Here is a 21,554-nt window from a genome sequence, read left to right on the forward strand (position 1 = left end):
AGCAGAATTACACAGGAAACATTGGCTGTACACTTGGACATACCTTTGACTTTTTAGAATGTGGGTCAGTGTTTTCTTGGAGTTCTGTTCATTGACAAAGCATGTGGGAGTGTCTTCTAAGGGTCTTTCTTTCAACGTAGAGCATTAAGTGAGCATAGTTTGAAAATTAGTGAAAGCCTTTGCATTATTGAGGAGAAGTAGCTCAGACTGCTGTGTAGCCTTGAAAGATCCAGTAAAGAGTGAAGGTTTGTCTCAAATGTTCTCTCCATGTGCTGTGGCCAGCTCTTCTCAGCAATGGAGGACAGTCCCTTGCCATGCCAGGTACGGCTGCATATAGGTGTGCAACACCTCTGAATTTGCGCATGTTCCTTATCCACTTGGAGAGAGGTGATCTGTAGTCTTAGAGGAAGCAGTTTCCTAAGTCTTAGAATTGCTGAGTTCCTGTCTAGGCAAATAGAGAGCATTGCCACATTTGGGGTCTACATCAGCAGCTACATTCTCTAGAATGACAAAATCTTACATATATAAAAACCCCAAACAAACAAAATAAACCAAACAAAAAATTAGTGCACTTGGATCCACTGACAAAAATCTCAATATTTTGGGATGCTTTTGACAGACATGTATAAAAAGCTGGGGGGTTTTAGGTTGTGGTAAATACCACAGGTATTACACCTAGGAGCTTTTCTTGCAAAAGGAGTCATTACTGAGAACATTAGAAATTCTTGTGTTCTGATTGCCAGGTACAATCCAAGTAGATACAAGTATCTGTACCAGCTCTTTGTGTAAGCTCAATTTAATTGCACTTGTGCTGCAAAGAACGATTGTTTGGCAAATAGATATGAACCAATTTTTATTCTAGGATCTTGAGCCTGAGAATTGCTAACCATTTATTTCTATGGTTTTCCATTACTTGGAACAATAGTTTTATCTTAGCCAAGAAGTCTTTCTTAAGGAATTTTACACTGAAACATCAAGAAACGGTTGGAATTTAAATGTTCAAGCAATTCTAATCTATCAATATATATTAAGGTTTTTTTTTTCCCTTTTCTATTATCCTTGAGTGCCTTTTATTTTGCCACAAGTTATGATTGAAAGTTGTAGAAGTTAATAGAAATCACACATTACTCAGGAGCAGAGAAATGGGTCCTGCTGTCTGTGACCTCTTTCCCACAGGCTTTGTGAACTTTATCTCCAGTTCCTTTGCTGGAGATCATTGCCTCCTGAGCGATAGAATGTTTGCAGTAAGCATCTTTAATGCAATGAACAGATGTGTGTAATAACCACTTAATGTTTTGCTAGGTTTTGCAATGGAACAGGTATGGTTGCTGCTCCTGCTGACAATTAAAGTGCTCCCAGTGACTGCTCAGTTCAATGGATACAACTGTGATGCTAACCTCCATAGCAGGTTTCCTGGTAAGTATTTAATAGACTTTTTTTCTAATGGCTTCTTTATTGTCTTGGTTCAAAGCAATGCTTATTTTTAAATACAGAGCTTTAAATCTGTCTAAGGCCTGGGGGTAGGACTCAACATTAATTGAGTGTTAACTGTTGTTGTGACAATGAACTTGCCTAATGATGCACTTTGCTTTTTTCTTAATTGCACAATGGGTCAAATTCAGCCTGGTAGCAAGGCAAACAATTCCCCTCACACCAGTGGGGCTTGACCTGCTTTTGCCAGTGCTCTAATCTGTCCAAGACATTCACCAGAGCTCATATTATTGCAAATGTTCTCTATAGATTTAACACTCTCACACTTTTAAATGGGTTTTCTTTCATATTTAGATTTTATAGTTTTCTTTTCCTGGGTGAGAGAATATAATTACATCCTTTTAGTAAAATAAAGAAATATGTATCTATTTTAAGCAAAATTACCTTGATGGCAAAATTTTAGTGCCTCACTTCAACATTAAGTCTTTGCTTAGGGACAGGTGAAGCAATGAGTTTTGTCTATGGATGATGTATTTTCCTTCCTCTAAGAAAATGGGAATGAAGTAATTTTGGGGACACTGCATGTTCAAAGCTGTTAATACAATGAGAAATAGAAATTAAATGTCAGTCTTGGTGGCATGGTATCAGGGTTTACTCAGGCAAAGGATCCTTTTAGTTTCTATTATATTGCTGATCCTTCCTGCTTCAGTTGTATTATGGACAGAATAAAAATAATAAAAAGAAGCTGTGAATACTCTCGCTCTCACATCTTGCTTTACTAAGATAGTGACTGAATTGAATAGTTCAGTAATGAACACTCAGTGTAGTATTACACTGTAATACCTCTCCTGTTGTTGCTTTCTGAATAATAAAAGTTATGATTTTTTTTTCAGGAAGGGTCAGCTCTTTTATTAAATTTAAGTCAGCAGAAGGCAGAAAGTCGGTTTATTGATTCCAGTGTTACTATCACACTGCTAGGTGTTTTATTGACATAAGGACCAACAGTGGATTTGATTCTTTTCCACTTAATCAATATGAACATGAAGAAGAGAGAAATAAGACATGCAAAGAAGATCAAATACCTTGTCTCCATTCCCGAGAAAATCACAGTTTAGCTGAGTATTTTGAAAGCTACTTTTATATATATATATATATATATATATATATATATATATATATATATATATATATATATATATTCCCATTCTATTAATAATATATATATTCCATTTCTTAGCATCAATTTTTGCAGGCTTGTTTCTGAATTGTGAGTGAATTTTGTCCACCTGCTTCGGAGCTAGCTTTTGAGTTTCTTATGAAATTGTTGTTTATTTGGTCCTCATTTGAGGCTTCTTGAGATGTTTACAACAGATAGAGGGAAGTTTATGTTCCTCTTTCTGTGTTTTAAAATTTTTCTCTGGTCATTTTTTGCACCTGCTCTGTTCCAATGTTTCTTTCCAATGTGATACCTGCAAATTGAATTCATCTCTTATTGAGGGTATTTAGGGGCCTCTTGCAGTTCTGCCTCATAAAAATGAGTCATATCAGATTCCATGTCTGCCAAATCTCATTGACTTGGGAGAAAATCTGTTTAGGTTACAGGCCAAAAGATTTTTTTTAAAGTAAATTCTAATCACCCCTCACTGGCCATATGAGCTGAGAGCAGAGTCCTGCTTTTTCTTGTTTGTCATCTAAGGCAGCAAAGACTCAAAGTCTTACTGTTGATTTTGAGAGCTAGGAAAGAAAAATAATTCTGTTTGTTAGTTGTGCATCTGAGATGGAGGTAAAAGCCAGGAACCCCTTTTGCCCCAAATTTAGCAGGTGTTATTTTCAATATATTGGGTCTGCTATTTAATGGGCTGGGGTCTGCTATTTAATGGGCTGGGGCTAGTCGAGCTGAGAGGCTGCTGAAGATGGAGAGAGAGCCTCTGCAGGGAGAAGGGGCTCACTCTTTCTGTGCTGGCTTCCCCAGCTCCTGGCTCAGGCTGTGGTTTTGGGGATGCTGTCTCAGGGCCCTTGGGATTCAAATGTAAGGGGAGAGGTGAGAGAGAGGTCAAAAAGGGTAACATTTTAAAACCGGTATCTTCCAGGCTGAGATACTACTCACAGAACCTGTTATGGACAGATTTTTTTCCTGTTCCTTATTTGTTCCACACAAGGAGTCTTTATTGCTGTCAGCTGGAATTCCAAGCATGATGTGCAGATACTGGAGAAGCCATTGGGTGTTGAAGTTATCTCCTCTTTTTCTTTAAATGTTGATAAGAAACAGAAGTTGTCTTCAACAAAGAGGACAAGTGAAGCCTTCCTAGAGGAACAATGGAGCTCATCCATTTTTCATTTGTTTGTGCTTTTATCATTCATCACTTAGGTGACTTCTTGCATAGGAATAGTTCTGCATAAATAGGATGACAATTAAACAGAACTTTTGTTTCTGCTGTTTGCAGGTTTATTTTAGAGTGCAGGTATGCAACAGTCATCAGGAATGAAGGAAAATAGCCCCATTTTTGATACACAGAAAATGCAGTGATTTTTTTGTACCAAAGCTAGATGTGTTCTAGAGAATATATAATTAGGTTAGGTCTTGCCATCATTCAGCCAGCTTACATAGGGAAAAAACTTTAGTTCTGCATTGCAGTAAAGCATAGTTTTTAGAAGGCTTCTGGGGCATAGAACTGTAGCAGTCTGTCTCCAGTTGGGACATGCAGTTTTCATTCAGGGGGTTCTTGTCTTGAGTTCATATTGAGGACTTTGTAGGGACTGAGGAAATGTTGCAGCTTTTTCACATACACTATGCATTTTAATTCAATATCAAAGCAGGGATTTGATCAAAGAGGAGGTTCGTGAGGAGAAACTGGATTTGGACTACACAGATCTTTTCATTCCTCTTCTGATGGAATGACTTTTATCAATGGTGTTCTGTGGAAACTCTTGTCCTCTGAGGGTTTTTTGTCTGCCTGCCCTGGGGTGAGTTGTCAACCTGTGGAGGGGTAACAGAGCAGAAGTGGGCAGTGGAGCTCCCAGCATTTGCCCCCATGAGTCTGCCCATAATTCAAGATGGTCTCTGTTTCTGTAGGATCTGTGTACCTCTTGGGCTTTACTCTCTTGCTTGAGAGACATCCATGAGCACTTCTGGCTGTAGATAGCTTGTGTGATTTGAGTCAGAAAGAAACCTGGTTTGCCTGTATGGAAACTCTGTGACAGAGAGGCCATTATAGTTAAGGCTTCATCAGTTGGGTCCCAAAACCTTCAAATATCGCTCCTCTGACTCAGAAAACCAGAGGCTTTTAATGCAGGAATGCAAATACTTTCTTGTTTGTTTGTTTCTTTTAACTTATATAGGAATAATATTTACCTTCCCAAATTGTCAAGAAATGAGCTAGATATTTAACATCTAAGAGGGCATTAGATCTGTTTGGGACTGGCTGCAGATAAATTTCTGAACAAAAAAGGTTTTATTTCCAGAATGGATTAATTTGGCTGCAATACTTCCTCATGAAGTAGTGGGCAGAAAAGGTTGAGTCTGGAAAGGTTGTTTATCCTCCTGTATCTCACACACAAGGGTCTCATTTCCCATAGTGTCAAATGATAATTTTCCAACTACTAGTGGTAGCTTAATTGGTAAACTTATTATTCTGCTTTTTGAAAAGGCTTGAAGTGAGTTATGAAATTAACTGAGCTACTTTGTTACATCCTGCAATTTGTTATGATCTGTTTGTGCATCGGTCCGAGGAAACATAAATGCACACTTTGCCATTCCCCATTTGGTGCTGGCCCCTCTACCTTGATACACTCATTAAATGGTAGGTAATAGTCATCCTGCAGTGGAAACGAAGGCATGCTGCTTCCTGATCTTTGTGCATTACATTAGTGAGATTATGATTGTGTACAAACCAGGAGAATTTCATGCCAAATCACTTCACCTCCTGTCTTGCCTCCAGTACCTTTCTACCCAAATTTACACCCAGTGAGTAACATTTATCATGACATTAGCTCAGGACTGAGTTTGGCCTGTTATTTTCTGCACTTGATTGTTTTGGCTTGAAAGCCACCATTAAAGCTGTCTAAATTAAACTGCTTGTGCTTCTTTACCATGAGGGAAGAACTAGTTCATTGTAATGGAAATTTCCTCTCTGCTGTGACTGCGCAGTGAAACAATTTGTTTTAGCAGGCTTAATGGTATAGTATTGACTGAAGTTGTTCTACAGTTTTTAATAGCCCTTAATCTTTAAGCACATGTAATAAATTAGTTCTATAAAGGAGTAATGTCTGTGTTTAACACAATGCAGTATGTATTTTTGTAAAGTACTAGGGGGAAACACCAGAACAGCCCCCCAACCATCTACGTGCAAAGAAGACCTTAAAGAAGAGCAATGTTAGAGCTTTAAAGCAAAACAATCTGTTGCTTGTGCCTGTGTCTGAACCTGATGCTTTTCCATTCAGAACATAAAAATCTTCAGAACTTTTGAATAAAAGGTCAAATTGGCAAAGAAAGTTTTTTTGCTGTTCAAAAATTGATCAGTTTTAACAGCTGCTTCTTTCTAAGTCTTTTGTGTTGTCATAATGCACAGAATGAAAGATTGCAAGATGCTTTGTGGTATTGATCATAGTCTTTCAAGAGCTAACTGATTTTTCATTAAAGGTCAAGTTGATGGTTCTTAAAAAAAAGCCCCAAAACCAAAACCCAGGGAAAACCAACGTTGGAGAGATCATAATAAATTACTCTACTATGCTGTTGATTGTACTTCAAAGTCTGCACTGCCTGAGACTGTGATCTCATACACAGTGGACTCCAGACAACTCAGAAAAATGTAGCCAGTTTCCATGCCAGAATGGGTTGGGAGGCAGAGCTTGGCCTTCTCTATTTCTCAAAATTGCTGGAAATTTCTGTTCCAGAGGGGGCTGCTTAATCAGACTCCAAATATTTAACCACTTGCTGTTTTCTACTCTGTTGCAGTGTTTCATTTTATGAATGTGCTACTAAAAGATTTGCTGTGGGATTAATGTATTTCTTGCTTGGTTACACTATGTTACTATATTAATTTTTGTTTTTTTCTTCAGTGAAATGGTAGAGTCAAATCTGTTCTTCAGACTAATGCAATTCCTACCTTTATATTCTAATATTTTTCTGAAACTGAAATCTAAAAATTTATTTGATTGGAAGTTACAACACTACACTAACTGCTACAATAGTTGTATAATGATTGCTTCAAATCTTCTTACAATGTCTTTCCCTATATTTTTCTTGCAGCTGAGCGAGATATCAATGTTTTCTGTGGAGTACAGACAATTACTATGAAGATAAATTTTTGCACAGTTCTTTTTTCTGGTTATTCTGAGACAGATCTGGCACTGAATGGGAAACACGGGGATGCCCACTGCAGGGGCTTCATCAATAACAACACCTTTCCAGCAGTGGTCATTTTCATCATCAATCTGAGTACTTTGGAATCTTGTGGAAACACTTTAGTGGTAAGACCAAGAAAAAGCAAAATTATAGCTATGTATACGTAGGATCAAGTGAATGCCCTTGACAGCATTCTATCTTTCATAGATAATTTTTACTTTGTCTTACCCAGTTGGAAACATATTGTATACATCAAAGAAAACCAGAGGAAGCTGGTAACTTATAATCTTGATTACTATTGAGAAAATATAGCGGGACACATATTTGTCCTCTGATTAGAAAGTATAATTTTTATTTAAGAATTTTTTCAGTGGAAGAATGAGATTTTTCCAAGGTATTTCTAAAACCCTTGCTGACCATGCCTTAGATTTTGCAGAAGTGGAGAGTTTGACAGTTCATGTCTATCACATTGAGTGATATCAAAGTACCTATGAATAGCTTAAAAAAAACAAGTTTAAAAATGTATTATTTTGAAGGGTTCTATTCTCTCCAGAATTCTTATTTGTACTTGGTCCCTGTCAGTTTTTATAACAAACCCCCTGTTTTGTTGCTAATAATTTTGCTGAAATGTTTGCTATGCTCTGTGACCTCTTTGCCTTAGGCTGAATTTTCTTTTAAAATTTTAACAAACAACCAGTTCAGCCAATTCAAGACTCTTTTCCAGCTGTAGCACCTCTATGACTTGCAGTAGAAGAATTTTCCAGGAAGCAACTTCTTCCTGTTCCTGTGTAAACTGTGACCTTGTAAACTCCCTGAACTTGCTACTTGATCATAATTGTAAAAACAAAACAAAAAGACATCCCAGTCTGATAAGTCCAAATAATTGGAGCTTCCCATGAAGTCCCCCACCAGCCTGCACTGAATACAAAGACAAAGCAGCTGCTAAAAATATAACAAAAAATATTCCCCCATCCTCCCTGTTTATTCATGGTGTGCCCCCAGATGAAGACAAAAATGGAGCAGGGAGCATTTCTTATCGTGTTCCCCACACTGGAGTTTTACAGTCCCCTGCATTTCTTGGCAGTGTTTCACAGCAAAGACCTTCAAGCTAATTTTCAATAAAAGTAAGGGAAAGACAACAGTTCAGGCAGAACTTGTGTAAAACCCATGTCTTTCTGTAATACAGCAGACTCGGCTTTTTACTTTATGGGGGGTAGGGTGATGAGGAAGTTAAAAAAGCTTTGGTTGACTGTTCTAATTTAGCCTGTACTGTTTAGGCAAAAACTCCGATCCTGGAATATTCTATTTTCAACATTTTTGTGCTATTTAGAAAATTATTAAGTATGCTATAGGCAAAATGCATGCCTGCTTCTGACTTTTAGGTGTGTTTTTGGTAGACAAAGAAATCAAAATTTCTGCTGTGTGTCCTGTGCTACTTACTGCAAAATGTTACAACTCATGTGCAGCTCAGGATGATTCTTCCATAATGAAATGTTTTTTTAAGAAACCATGTGTTTTAAAGCTACTGAGAACATCTGTTTTGCTAACACAGTTGTATAAGAGAAATGCTGCAGTAGAAGTCCAGTACCATGTTAATTTGCTCCTTTGTGTCTGTGCCAGCTGAGAAAGGAATTTGTGCTGTTCTCAATTGTTTTCAACAACCCCCTTATTCAGATCAGTAGCTACAGATGGAGTGGAGCTGGGCTAAAACCAGCAGGGAAGTGTCCCTCAGTTTTCCTGAGGACTGTGTGTTCTTGCAGGCTCTGCACACTCTGAGCTGAGCAATACAGAATAGTACATGCCCATGGATGCAATTCAGGTTGCATTTGCATTAATTTTGTATTACTTTTCAGCTCTGTAATTTCTGACATTTCATAGTTTATATTTAAGACTTAGAAATATATAATATAAAGAAAGCCACACTGTCGTGGTTTGACATGGAAGTGAATTTTTTTTCCAGGAAGTTGGGTCAAACCAATCAGTGGTCAGGTTTGGATATTGGCACCTGGAGTGACCACTGAAAGTATGGACATGCCTCTGAGAACACAGGGGGTTAAAAGCAAGAACTCCCAGGGGAACTGTCTCTTTGGTTCCGGTTCTCAGAGAGTGCAGACTCTCCCCTGCCCAGCCATGGGCTGGGTGGGGGAGGGGAAGCCACGCGGCCTTGTCCAGGTAGGCCGAGGGGCTGAAGGTCTGGAACCCAGCCAGCTCCTGGATGGAAGGGTGGAGAGAAGCGGAGATGCCTTTGTTCCTCCCCCCCCCGCCAAGAGGGAAAGTGACAGAGAGCCTGACGTACTTGGAAATTTGCCGGCAGAGGAGAAGGAGAAAGGGGGGGGGATGATGCCCAGCGTGGGAGATGGGATGCTGGACAGAGATTTCAGCCATCCAGGAAGTCTGAACTTTTAACCCTTTCCAGGAAATGAGGACTTTGTAAAATATTACTCCTCCTTGATTTGTAGTGGAAGAGAGACAGTCCGGGACCTGAGATGTTAGAAGAAATATTTAGGTGGGAGGAGATGATGAAGTAGCTTTTGGCTGGACTTTTCTTGTTAGCCATAGACTGAACCAAAAATCTCCTGCAATAGAGATTGCATTTTAGGGGGATGCAGTGGTGACCCAAGGAGACCTGCTTCGGCTTCTAACAGCACAGGAATGGCAAGAACAGAAGAAAGCTGAGGAGGGAATGGTGATGCCCTCTGTCTTCAGGAAGAAGATGATCTCTGTTCTTGGACCCTTGGCCCCAGGGGAAAATGGGGGGGACTGTAGTCCCAGGATGAGAAGCTGAACTGTTGTGTCTTTGGGTCCGTGGCAAAGCATCCTTAAAGGAGCCCTATGAGCAGTCTGTCCATGCACGGTGGTGAGAGCACTGTGACATGGAAAGGAGAGTGTCACACTGGCAGATTTTCTCCAGGCGGTTGCCATGTGTGACAGGGAAACACAGGAGGTGGCAACTGTGTTTCCTGGGGGGTCTGTGGTGCAAGAGAGACTTCTCTCTCCCTTGATTGAGTATTGATTATCTGAAGGGTAGTAATTTGATCAGGAATCCCGGGTGATGTTTCATGGTGGGTGTTTTGGAAATTGGGAGGAGGAGGGGTGTGTGTTTTAAAAGGTCTTCATCCTGGATTGAGTCCGTGTGTCTTGTGTAGTAGTAGTTTAATAAAGTTTTTTTTCCCTTTGTTATTAAGCTTGGACCTGCTCTGCTCTGTTCCTGATAACATCTCACAGCATTTATTTGGGAAGGTGTATTTTCATGGGGGCGCTGGCATTGCACCAGTGTCAAACCATGACACACACTCAAAGTTCAACTATTTGGCTACAGGCTTCTTATAAAGTACCTTATTTTTGATGTGTCCATACTGAAGCTCAACAATGAGAGAATATTGTTTCTGTGAATGAAATTGTTTGTATATTGGCCTTTTTATTGGATATAGAAGCTCATTGTAAGGTAATACTTTTAACTATAATAGAAAAGTTGCTTTACTTTTTCCTTATAAGTTGCATGAATTCATTGGGAATGTAAAGGAAACAATACCTACCAAAAATATACTTCCAAGATTCATAATTCTTTCCAAATGTTGCTCAAGTCTGTTCTAAGAAAGGGATACAGATTGTGAATTTTAAATGCATGATTCCAGGGAGGTGAAAAACAGAACACAGGGAATATATTATTAAACAAAATAATTTTTGAAAGTTTTAGTGAAGATATTTCAGGGTACGTTATGGGCTAAATCATCAGTGTCCTTAAGTTCTTTTGTTCCGCAGTTAACTTCAGCTAATAGTAATTTTCTCTCTTCCTCAATAGGTATCCTCAGCTCGAGGTATCAATGCTTATGGAAATACCTCAGTGGTACAGATAGGTAATGTTTCAGGCTACATTGATACACCAGACCCACCAACGATTATCAGCTATTTGCCTGGGCTTCTGTACAAATTTAGCTGTAGCTACCCACTGGAGTACTTGGTTAACAATACCCAGCTCGCTTCGTAAGTGTGCTTTTTCATTTCTGTGTTTCATCCCCATGCTTGTGTAAGCATGTATATGTGAATGCCATAACAGCATTGTCCATGTAGCAATTTTTCGCTGTTTAAGAGTAAAGGGAAAGGAAAAAGCACCAAAAGAAGAAGTGTTGCAAGGTAAAAGAAAATTCTGTAGCATTATTATGTGAGATAATAAGCATTATTATGTAAGATTCATTAAGACCTGCTGTTATGAAGAGGCCCTTAGCTAATGTAAAACTTCCCTTAAAATTCCCTTAAAATTCTTCTCAAAAATTATTGCAGCAAAAAAAAAATCTTCATGAAATAGTTTGTAAGCTTGTAAATATAGAATGCAAGAGAAAATATTTCGATGAGTAAACCCTGTGCATCATGTGAAGTGAGATCCTTTTTGTCACTTTGCCTCTCTGCTAATTATTTTTCTGATTCGTGTTTCATGTAGCATCCATTATTTTCTGCATAGTTAAGATTGTCAGTATTTCCACTATAAATTCCTGTTTCTGAAGTTTTTAACTCAAATGCATAAATTAACTCCTTGTGATATGACTCATTGAGTTTTTTAATGATAAAGTCCACTGAAGTATGCAAAAACAAAAATAAGGTATCTTTCTACATTATGGTTTTTGGTTTCTGGTTCTGTTGTAGGTCATCAGCTGCTATTTCTGTAAGAGAGAACAATGGTACATTTATCAGCACTTTGAATTTGTTGCTTTACAATGTAAGTATAAAATACAGTATGACCAGGACTAAATTAACACCTGTCCTATGTGGATACAAACTGTTTTAGCAGATGAAAGTATAGATTCCTCTTCATAATTTGCTGTTTCCTTCCCACTCCTCCCATGAGCCAATCCTTTCTTCCAGGCATCTTCCATCTCTGAATTCCTTTTTCCTTTTTGCTGGCATGTATCTGCTGTCTTGTGTTTATATGGCTGGTCTTTGAAGACAGACACAGTCTTGTTGTCCTGTATTTATACAGTTCCTCAATTTACAGCTCTGGCTTTCAGCTGGTAGTGCCATGTGACTAATCAATTGTAGCCATAACAATCATACTCCAGAGTGCATATTTTGTTTGCATTTATTATGTTTCTTTGTGTGTGTATAGGTGCTTTGTGATTAAACAGAGAGTACTCTGTAGAATTCTGTAAAATTATTCCAAACCTATTCCCACAGCAATGAACGAGCACTTTGGCTGTGGTATTTTTATGTTCAAGCCTCATCAGAGTGTTTTGATCATCTGTGATTGTTGTGAAGGATGCATCAGTTTCAAATCTATAGCCTGATGCATATATTGCCTTACAGTGTGGACTTTAAAGATTTTAAGGGTTAATAATTATAACAGTTTTCATCCAATGCTTCTTCCTTATGTTTTAGATAATTTGAATATGCATTACTGTAAAAGCTTTTACCATGTAAATGGGTTGGTGACACTGAAACATGAAAAATGCAAGGACCTCTACTTATCATTAATCCCTGAAATTATATTTTTGTGTTGATTAAAATTTTTACTCATACATTTTAAATACCTGATTTAAATATCATTTTTTCAATCTATCAAGCATCATTTTTGTAAATTATGAATCCAATTTTTTTGCATTGTTATTCATGCCATTGTGTTGCTGAGTTATAATTCATGCAACTGATTTAAAAGTCAATGCTTTATGCTTTGAACATAATGAGCTATAAATACTGCAACAGGACATTTTTCAATGGCATTCTCTAAAAAAAACCATGTTTGCTCATTTTATAGGTTTATAAAAACCTATAATCTGTTAAAATGATGATTATAGTTCTCTCATTTTTAAATAAACCCGTGATCAAAAAGATGGGGCAGAATGAAAATAGACAAATTTCTCATCAAGCCAAGTATTGACCATTGCATGTTGACTGCCTTTCAGGGCCCAGTTCAGCAAACAGTCAGGAATAAATGCTCATATTGAGCACATTTTTTCCTCAGATATCCCCAAAAGCCAAAATGTGCTTTCATCTTGCCCACCCCTGTAAGCTTGCAAGTTGACCATGACCAGTGCTGTCTTTTCATCCTGGCAGCAGTCACATTACTTGCCCTAGTGAGTTGCACTGTCATGAATAATGCTGCCAAGGCTGGCAGATTCCAGTGGTGGATATGCCCTTCTGCTTCACTTCCCAGGGCTGGATAAATATATGGGCAGCTTGTGCGCTGCCTGCATTTCTCCCTGTTGGGAGTGCCTCTGGACACCTGCTGTCTTGTGGGCTCACTTGATCCCTGTTAGCAGTCCAGGTTTTGGGAGGAGCCTCAAGGCTCATGTCCACCCTTGCTATTAGTTGAGAGCATGTGTACAGATTTGTTTCTTGGCTGAAAGCTGTCTTCTTCAAATTTAGCTGTAGTGTTATTTATTAATGTTGACTCTTCATCTTCTAAGCTTACCTCTGTGTTCTGTCCCAAAGTGTTGTTTAGATTTACTTTGTGATGCTAGTACATGTCGTTGTTAGGAAAGATAAAAGCTGTTATGGTAGACTCGGAGTTTAATAGCAAAATGTTTAATGGGCTTTCACAGAGCCTAAGTGGCTATGTGCTTTTATGCCTTTTTGCAAAGGCAAACTACTCTTAAAGAATAAAACAGCAACTATAGAGTGTAATAGTGAGGGTCTTGCACTTTTTAATCAGTTGCAAAATGTGACAGAGCTAAGTGTTATAGAAATGTATAATTAATTTGAAAGAAGGCAAACCTACCTGAAGGCCTCTGTTACTGCATAGATTAGATATTGAGTATGGTGTTAATTCTGGCATTTGAAAAAAATCACTTGGTGTCTGGTGTAAACCTTCTTGTTCCTGTCAGCTGCTGCTTGCCATGGTCTCACTTGCCACAATGAACCTGATTGAAATCCTATCTACCAGTTTTTTTCATATGTATTGAGTGTTTTGAACTTTAACAAGAGGTCGGTCTCAACATGCTGAGTCACTGTGCTATCTGCATTAGCACTGTGTTTGACATAGGTGACTTTACCAGGTTGTGCATTTTGACATTCTCAATTAATATCTGTTGCACAGATGTTTCATTGTTTTGTCGCTAAAGTGACATTAATGATTTAGATTTTGAGCAAAAAGCTATATTTAAGTAGTAGGGGAATATATATGGGGATTTCCCAACTTTTATGTTGAATACAGCTTTCTTGAAACAGGTCTTTTGAAATAATAGATTTTAACTGAAAATATTTGTTACTTCTAGTTTTCAACTAGTCAGCTTCCACAGAAACTACACTTTGCATAACAGAATGTCTTTGTTCTCCCAGACTATAGCTTAAAATATATAACATCTCATGGATAGCATTGCTATCTCCAATAATTCAAATAACCTTAGCAACTTTTCCTGAGAAAGAGTGCAGTGTGACAACCCAGTGAAGCTCCTCTGTTAGAAAACGAGAGTAGCTCCTTTGTGTGCCTGTAAGTTCTGGGAGACTTACTGAAGTGTCAATGAATAATATGCTTTCCTTAATCACTGATCCAACCACCTTATTAAATCATATATTCTCACAAATTGTTGCATGGGGCAAAGCCAGTCTTTACAGACAAATTTGTAGGCAATTTCTCTGGCATTGCTTCTTGCTTCTTCCTTTACAGAGGACAAAGTAAATCATTCTATACAGAAGGGTCAGAAAAATTGCTGAGAGCTCAGTCTGGATGCAGATGGGTTGTTAGAGTGGAATTTCTGTTACAATTGAGGCAATATTTGTTTTACAGGATTCAACATACAGCCAGCAACTCCTTATTCCAAGTACAGGTTTACCTTTGAAAACCAAAATATATGCAGCTGTAAGAGCAACGAACCTTGATGGCAGGTACCATAGAGGGTGTTATATCTTGTCTTGCTTGCTTTTCAGCTCTTGTTACTTATCTGATTTAGAAGCACCTGTCTTTCCTCATAGCTTTTTGTATTTAAAAATAATGGTTGGTGTTCAGTAATCACTGCTCTCAGCTGGAGGGTGTCAGGTCCTTGGCAGGGAATGCATATTTTGCTGCAGTTCTCGTTATGAAAGTTTTCCTGAATTATACTTTAATTCCTAGATTGCTTTTATTTAACAAAAGGCCTCTGTTGGACCAAGTGAGAAAATCTAGGGCTTTTAAAAGTGGGCTGGTTTTGATTTCTAGTCCTATGTAGCCATGATTTCTGAGAAGAGATGTGCAGTGTGTGTAGTGGTTGACTTACATGAAACCAAATTATTTGATTTATAAGGTTCTGCTGCTATGTCGTGCTGTTTAATCTTCTAAGTAGTTGAAGAAATGACTGGGATGTGACCTGTTTAATACAGTAACAGTTTCACTGTAACATCCTGCACTACCTGTTTGTATTCTTTTTTGTATTGTCCTTTCATCTCACCTCACTCACACCCCCCCCACCCCCATGCTTGCATTGCCAGTCCCCTCATCTATCCCTTTACTCCCTGTGCAGGTGGAATGTGTTGATGGACTACTGTTACACCACACCATCTGGCAATCCTAGTGATGATCTTCGATATGATCTTTTCTTCAGGTAGGTGCTGTGCAAATCCAGTATTTTGTTGTTCCTTCTTTAAAAAAATAAATTATAAATCTCTTCAATAGTGATGTCTTAAACTGCCTGGAGAGTTTAAGCATTTGAGTAGGCAGGACCAAGGGCTAGGCTTATAGATAAAATGTCAGAGCTTCTTTTTGTGTGAACATAAACATAGAAGCAAGTGCCAAGTCATAAGAATTATGAAGGCAGAAAAGCATATATCCAAAGTAGTTCTACTAGAGAGAAAAGAAACACTTAAAGTGTTATAAATAAAGGCTAAACTAGCCTTTATTTTACCAAAGGTGAATGTATTGAATGACAGTGATATAAAACATCAGAGACTTCAGTCCAGGAAAGTAGTTAAGCAAATGATTAAATATAAATAGCTGCTCCTACTTCTACTCCCAGTAATAACATTTATTTGAATTGGAACTTTGGAAAACATCTTGACAGTATCTCAGATTAAATTTTATCTGTGACACCTAATGGAGAGGTACTGTCTTCATTTGGAGTTACCTGTCTATACTGGTTAGCATACCTGACTGCTTTGTGCTTCAGATCTCAAGTTTCCTTGGCCACTGGAATTAAATGGTACCTTGGTTTAGCTGTGGTACTGCAAAACAAAACAGTGTTTTTGTAGGAATGTGTTTCAGCACAGGAACCTGCAGCCTAACAAGCAGATTGTGTCTGCAGATATTTGCACTGTGTTCTTTTCCAAGGAATTGAAGTGTTGATCTTGCTGCTTAAGCTATCATATTCCCAGCTAAGAGCTTCAAAATACTAAAAGAGCTGCTCATCCCAGTTTCACTCTTCTCTACAAAAACTAGTTGTGACAAGGACCCGCAGACAACGATAATTGAAAACGGCAAGAGTCAAATGGGCCGGTTTTCCTTTGAGGTGTTTCGCTTTGTGAAGCACAAGAATCAGAAGATGTCCACGGTCTTCCTTCACTGTGTAACAAAGCTATGCAGAGCAGATGACTGTCCCTTTCTTGTGCCAGTAAGTTGTAATTATTTGGATATAAAATAGGCATCCTGGAGTTCTGCATACAAGTGTTATGGAAGTTTGGATGGCACAGAATGAAAGCGACTTGTAGAGACTGAAGTAAGAATGTTTTTTGTGTCTGAAAGAATGTGAAACTACTGATGAAGAATATGGAAATGAATACTGACATCTGGAGATAATATAATACTAGTCCTGCAAAACACAGGTTATTGAATATATGAGAAATTACCTCTTTGCCTTGTGGTCTTTAATTTTTAAATGTAACAACTCTGAGATGGCTTTCAGGTTGATGTTCTTAGTATAGTAGTCAGGTATCCATCATCACAGTGGATGAAGAGAAATATCTTAGAATATAGTTTATGGAAAAGTTAAAGCTATAGAAAGTGCTGTTATAACTAACAAGGAAAATTTGTGGAAGTTTCTCACAGTGAAAAAAAATACCATGCCCCTTGGAGTATATCATCTCCTCTGTCATGTGAAAACTACTCTTGTGCTGAAGTTCATGATGTTATGTCTACTTAAAATTAACTAATTTTAGGAGTATCAGGAACAACAAATAAATTTTGGAAATGGAAACATTTAAATAAACATATAAACACAACATTCTGTGTTGTCTTTGGAACACTGCATTGTTTCCTACTGAATGTCTTCCCCTTTAGAATTTTAAAGTGTGGTCAGTTCAGTATACTCCTGGAATTTTGTATGTTATTTTATATTTTTATGTTACGCATTTACATAATTCATTTTGCATTCAATTCATGTTCTGAGGTTTTTGAAGTTCTTTCACAAGAAGCTAAAACTAATGAAATGCTCTTGTTTGGAGCACGCTTGAGCGCCATAGATTAAGGTAGATGGTAGGTTACAAATGTTAAAGGCGGATTCTAGATGAGAGTGTTGGGGCTTGTTTTAGTGTATCATTGCTATTTAGAACTCCATAGAAGATGTGGAAACTCTCACTCGAGAAGCTTGCAAGAATAGGGATTGTCAAACAAAACAGATTTGTTGGGGAAAACTGTCTTTAAATATAGCTTTGGGAAATTAACTACTGAAAATTTAATATACTATAAGAGGGATCTTGTACACAGCAGCAATGTAGTTTTGTAAACAAAGTGGGGCAAAATAAAATGGGAAGCCAGGAATTTATAAGATGCACTTCTATGCAATATTACAGATGTTTTTATTGCAAAGTGATTTAATGCATACTAAGAAATAAAATCAAAGTTGTAGTATTGCTTACCAAAGAGTTCATGTTACATCAAGAAGCACAAAAAGGCCACAGTTCTGTTCCACTCTGAGTCTGTGATTGTTTTGATTGACCACTCAGATCTGCAGTAACAGAGAAAGAAGAGACACTGGTGGAAGGACGACTTGGCGCCCTCAGAGCACATCTGGCAATGCTGTAATCTCTGCTGGCCCCATCATTACAAGGAGTGGTAGGAATAAACAATTTTTATATACAGACTGCAGGAATTTCAGAAACCTAGAGAAATGTTTTGCAGTTTAATGTAAATTTGTAGTGACTTTTTGCTAAGTATTTTTTTACTACTGCTGAATATTTTTATGACATTTTTTACTGCTTTGTTTGGTAGAAATTTTGAGCTAGTATTTTTGTTTGACTCTCACATGCTTCCTCCTCTAATAAAATCACCGTGGGATACTTTTACACATATAAGGCCATTATAAAAGACCAGACTCAGTGGGCTGACTTCTTTTTTTGTCAGATTTCACTGGAGATAATAGAATTTAAGATACCGTGTTCGGTGTTGCAATTTAATTTGGATGGATAATGGATATTCACTATCACTTTCTATTCACCATTTCTCCAGCTTCCCTCTGGGTTTTTATCTACATGTTGCTTAAAATTAATGCTCACTATTCTTAGATTCAGCTATAAGAAAGAAATGGGACAAAATCACTGTAAATTTTAAACAGTGGACCAAAATTCAATGCTTTAAATTGAGGGTGAAATTCCATGATTTTCATTTTTATTGCCAATTGTTTTAGGAAAAAAAAAAAAAAAAGGCAGCTCTAAATGTAACCTGCAGTCTCTGAAAAAAATTATATGACTGCTGTTTAAGTTTTCCAAATTAGAAATATTAACAGTAGTTGCAGTTAACTGATTTCAGCAGTCTTAGATTTAGGATGATGAGAGTAGGACTGAACCTGGTCTAGGAAATCTAATTAAAACTTGAGAATAAAATCCTTCTTTAAATGCCAAGTAGTTGTACCTGTATACAAAGAGAGCAACTGACCTTCCAGAATGGGGAACACAAGACCATGTCTAGAACAAATAGGCTCTGTTATGAGCAGCATATCTGCAATGAAAATGAGTAATTTTTTTTTGCATTATACATGATCCCATTTGATTTGCTGCCTTCTGATTAGCCAAGAAAAAGTGAGAAGAACTAACTTCAAAGTTGCATACATGAGTACACATGGGAAATGAATGACGGATTTGCTCAGCCAAACAAGCGTGCTGGAGTAATGCTGCCTTAGGCAAGGAATGGAAACTAGATACCACTTCTTATACAAGCAGCCCCTGGTAGGTAATATAGCTCATGATTCAAATGCTGCGGATGCTATTTTTATAATTAAAAAAAAAAAAAAAAAGATCCTCATCAATTATCTTTAAGTATTGCATAGCTTCAAGCAAAGAGATCTGATGGATGTTTAATGGCACCAAAGAAAGTATAAACAATTTTATAATTTCATAACAACTGTTGTGGTTGTTTAAATGAAATCATGAATAAGGCTGAAAAAGGAAAATAATTTTTTAGGTGTATTCTAAAGGTGGGTGGGTAAAGCTTTTTTGGTTTCTCCATCTTCATAGTGTGCTTTTGGACTCATGCTGACAGAAGGATGGTTTAATAGGAAGTACTTGAAAAAAAATGGGATTCAATTCTAAACTCTGCCACAGATTTCATGATTGGCATTGGGCAAGTCCCTCAATCTCACTTGCATTTCCCTTTTTCTTCTGGATCAGAAAGAGGGAATTAGTCCTGCTGTTAATTCCCCTTGTGAAAATAAACTCATAAGAACCAGGAGGTTTATGAATACTATCGTTAACAAACTGAAAGGGGGAAGATCATGTGAGAACTTGACCAAAACAATCTGGATGATGAATAATTTTGGATAAATTTGGAAAATTTTGGATAGTTTTTTTAAAATGTAGTTACATTTTGGTTGAGGAATACCAGGGTGTAGCTCTGGCTTGCACTGATGTGATGGTGCATGGAAGTGCTCTACACTGTTTTCAAGGCCAACTTGGTCCAGCTTTAGCACAGGTACAGATTTGTCCAGAGCCCATCAAACCTGCTCCACCTGACTCACCACGGTCCATATGCCAGTAGTAGGACTGCACAGATGTGCCCTTCCCTCATATAGGGTGGAGCTGCAGCTGTCCCAGGGCTGACCTGTGCACATCAGCACCTGCAGAGGCTCCTCAAAGTAGCCAGGTTCCCCCATGACCTGTCACCAGCTGTTCTGGCAGTGGAGCTGCTGATCCAGCTGCCTTGGTAGGAGCTGAATAGTGCTACTGCAAAAGAGTGATGGTCCTTTTCCTGTGTGTTTCTGAACTCATATTTCTAACATTTGGCTCTTTTCAGAGAAACCTTATTCTTTTTTGTTAATCCAAAATAAGTCATTACAGAAGATGTACACAGAAGAAAATGCTTTAGTCTCTGTATGGAAACAAAGCAGGTACCTACTTGTGAAGTTGAAATTATGTAGCTTTTGATGGATGTCTCCCTTAAGCCTGGGAGACAGCTGCTCAAAATAAATGTATATGTGAACTGTGCTCACAGACTGCACAAAAAAACCCCCAAAATAGTGACAAGAAATGTAATTCTGAAACGGACACTGGTAAGTAAGTAAAACTGAAGACAAAATACAAATGTTACTCTGAATATAAAGCCACTATATAACTGCTAAGAGGAAAATGAGCATGGCGAAAAGAGCTTTTTTGTAATAATTTATGATCACTAACATATTTTTTCTTTTAAAACTCAAGTTTTTACTATAGAGCTATTTTATAATATGTTTAAATGAAGGGGCCTACATATAACATGGTGCTTATGCTTGTGCTGTTACTGAAGGAGACAAGAGAACTGGCCACCTTTTTAATTAAGAGGTTCCTGATTTAAGGTGGTGTTGGTTTGTTTTTCCACAAGACATTAGAAGTTTTTAATTAATATTTTAATATCTCCTGATATTAAAAATGAAGCAATGACATATAATTAATGTTATTGTCCATATTTTAACAGAGATGCTAAAAGCTGCTAGTCAATGGTGGCAAGTAGAGCTGATGTATTTTTAAAATAAAGCTGAAACTATTGGCTTTTGTGTTGCAAGAGGGGAGGAGGTAGGCAGAGGTATTTTAAAAATATGACACATGCCTTACATGCCTTTTTTTTTTTTTTTTTAATATAGATGAGACGTCAACCAACAATTCACAGCTTGGTAAGTTAATCAGTTAACTGGTAAGTTAATTCCAAAAGCATCAGAGAGGGTTTATGAGGGAAGCAGAACTGAGGATGAACTATTTTGATTAATATCTATGCACGGGATTTTTTTTCTTTTTTTTTTCTTTTTTTTTTTTCTTTTTTTCTTTTTATTTATTTTTGTTGCTTAAAAGAGTCAATACCAACATGCACTGACAAGAAAGCAATAGGTGAGTATGGAATTCTCAGTTTAATTTGTGCATCCAGTACCATCTACATTGAAACTTTTAATTTCTGTGATGAAATTGAAATGAAGATCTAATGATACAGCATATGAGGGTGAAGGGTACATTATAGCCACCAGATGCAAAACCAGACTTAAGCAGTAAAATTTGCCCATGCCACACAGGGGTAGAAGAGGAAAATTGTTATTATGGTGCAGTCTAGCTTGGTTCACATCCCAAAGCCAGAAGGACAGAGCTTCAGCTCCTCTTCTCCTAGTGTTTAACCTCACAAAGAGCCTGTGGAGAAACTTGGATAGAACTTGTGCCCTGCTAGGGCAGTGAAGGAAATAGGCTGCAGGGGAGTTCAGCCCTTGAAGTTTTAGGGTGATTTTCCTTTGGGCAGTTGGAACACTTGTTTCAGCCTATCTGTTACTGTTCTCTGCTGGTAACAAGGAGTGGCTGATGATCAGGTGGTACATTGGGCCATTCGACCTTGTATTTCTTCATAACAGGACTGAGTGGAACAACAAATCCATTCTGTCCTCTGAACTCTAACACTATTTGTTCCTTTCTTTACTCAATTTAGCAATAGAAAAGCAGC

General features: G+C 37.8%; 1 protein-coding gene across 4 annotated transcripts in view; it reads left to right on the top strand.

Moving 5' to 3' along the window:
- ZPLD1 (zona pellucida like domain containing 1) overlaps window positions 1-21,554 on the top strand; it is an 81,021-nt gene that overhangs the window by 48,614 nt on the left and 10,853 nt on the right. For all 4 annotated transcript variants that reach the window (XM_053971901.1, XM_053971898.1, XM_053971900.1 and 1 more), the window contains exons 3-11: window positions 1,303-1,416; window positions 6,680-6,900; window positions 10,578-10,759; window positions 11,417-11,489; window positions 14,493-14,590; window positions 15,202-15,282; window positions 16,113-16,284; window positions 17,615-17,723; window positions 20,719-20,748. In XM_053971901.1, coding sequence (XP_053827876.1) covers window positions 1,311-1,416; window positions 6,680-6,900; window positions 10,578-10,759; window positions 11,417-11,489; window positions 14,493-14,590; window positions 15,202-15,282; window positions 16,113-16,284; window positions 17,615-17,723; window positions 20,719-20,748 — 1,072 coding nt within the window. In that variant the 5' untranslated portion in view covers window positions 1,303-1,310. The remainder of the gene's footprint in view (window positions 1-1,302; window positions 1,417-6,679; window positions 6,901-10,577; window positions 10,760-11,416; window positions 11,490-14,492; window positions 14,591-15,201; window positions 15,283-16,112; window positions 16,285-17,614; window positions 17,724-20,718; window positions 20,749-21,554) is intronic.

The sequence above is a fragment of the Vidua macroura genome, chromosome 2 (genome assembly GCF_024509145.1).
Source record: "Vidua macroura isolate BioBank_ID:100142 chromosome 2, ASM2450914v1, whole genome shotgun sequence".
In the NCBI taxonomy this organism is placed as follows: Eukaryota; Metazoa; Chordata; class Aves; order Passeriformes; family Viduidae; genus Vidua; species Vidua macroura.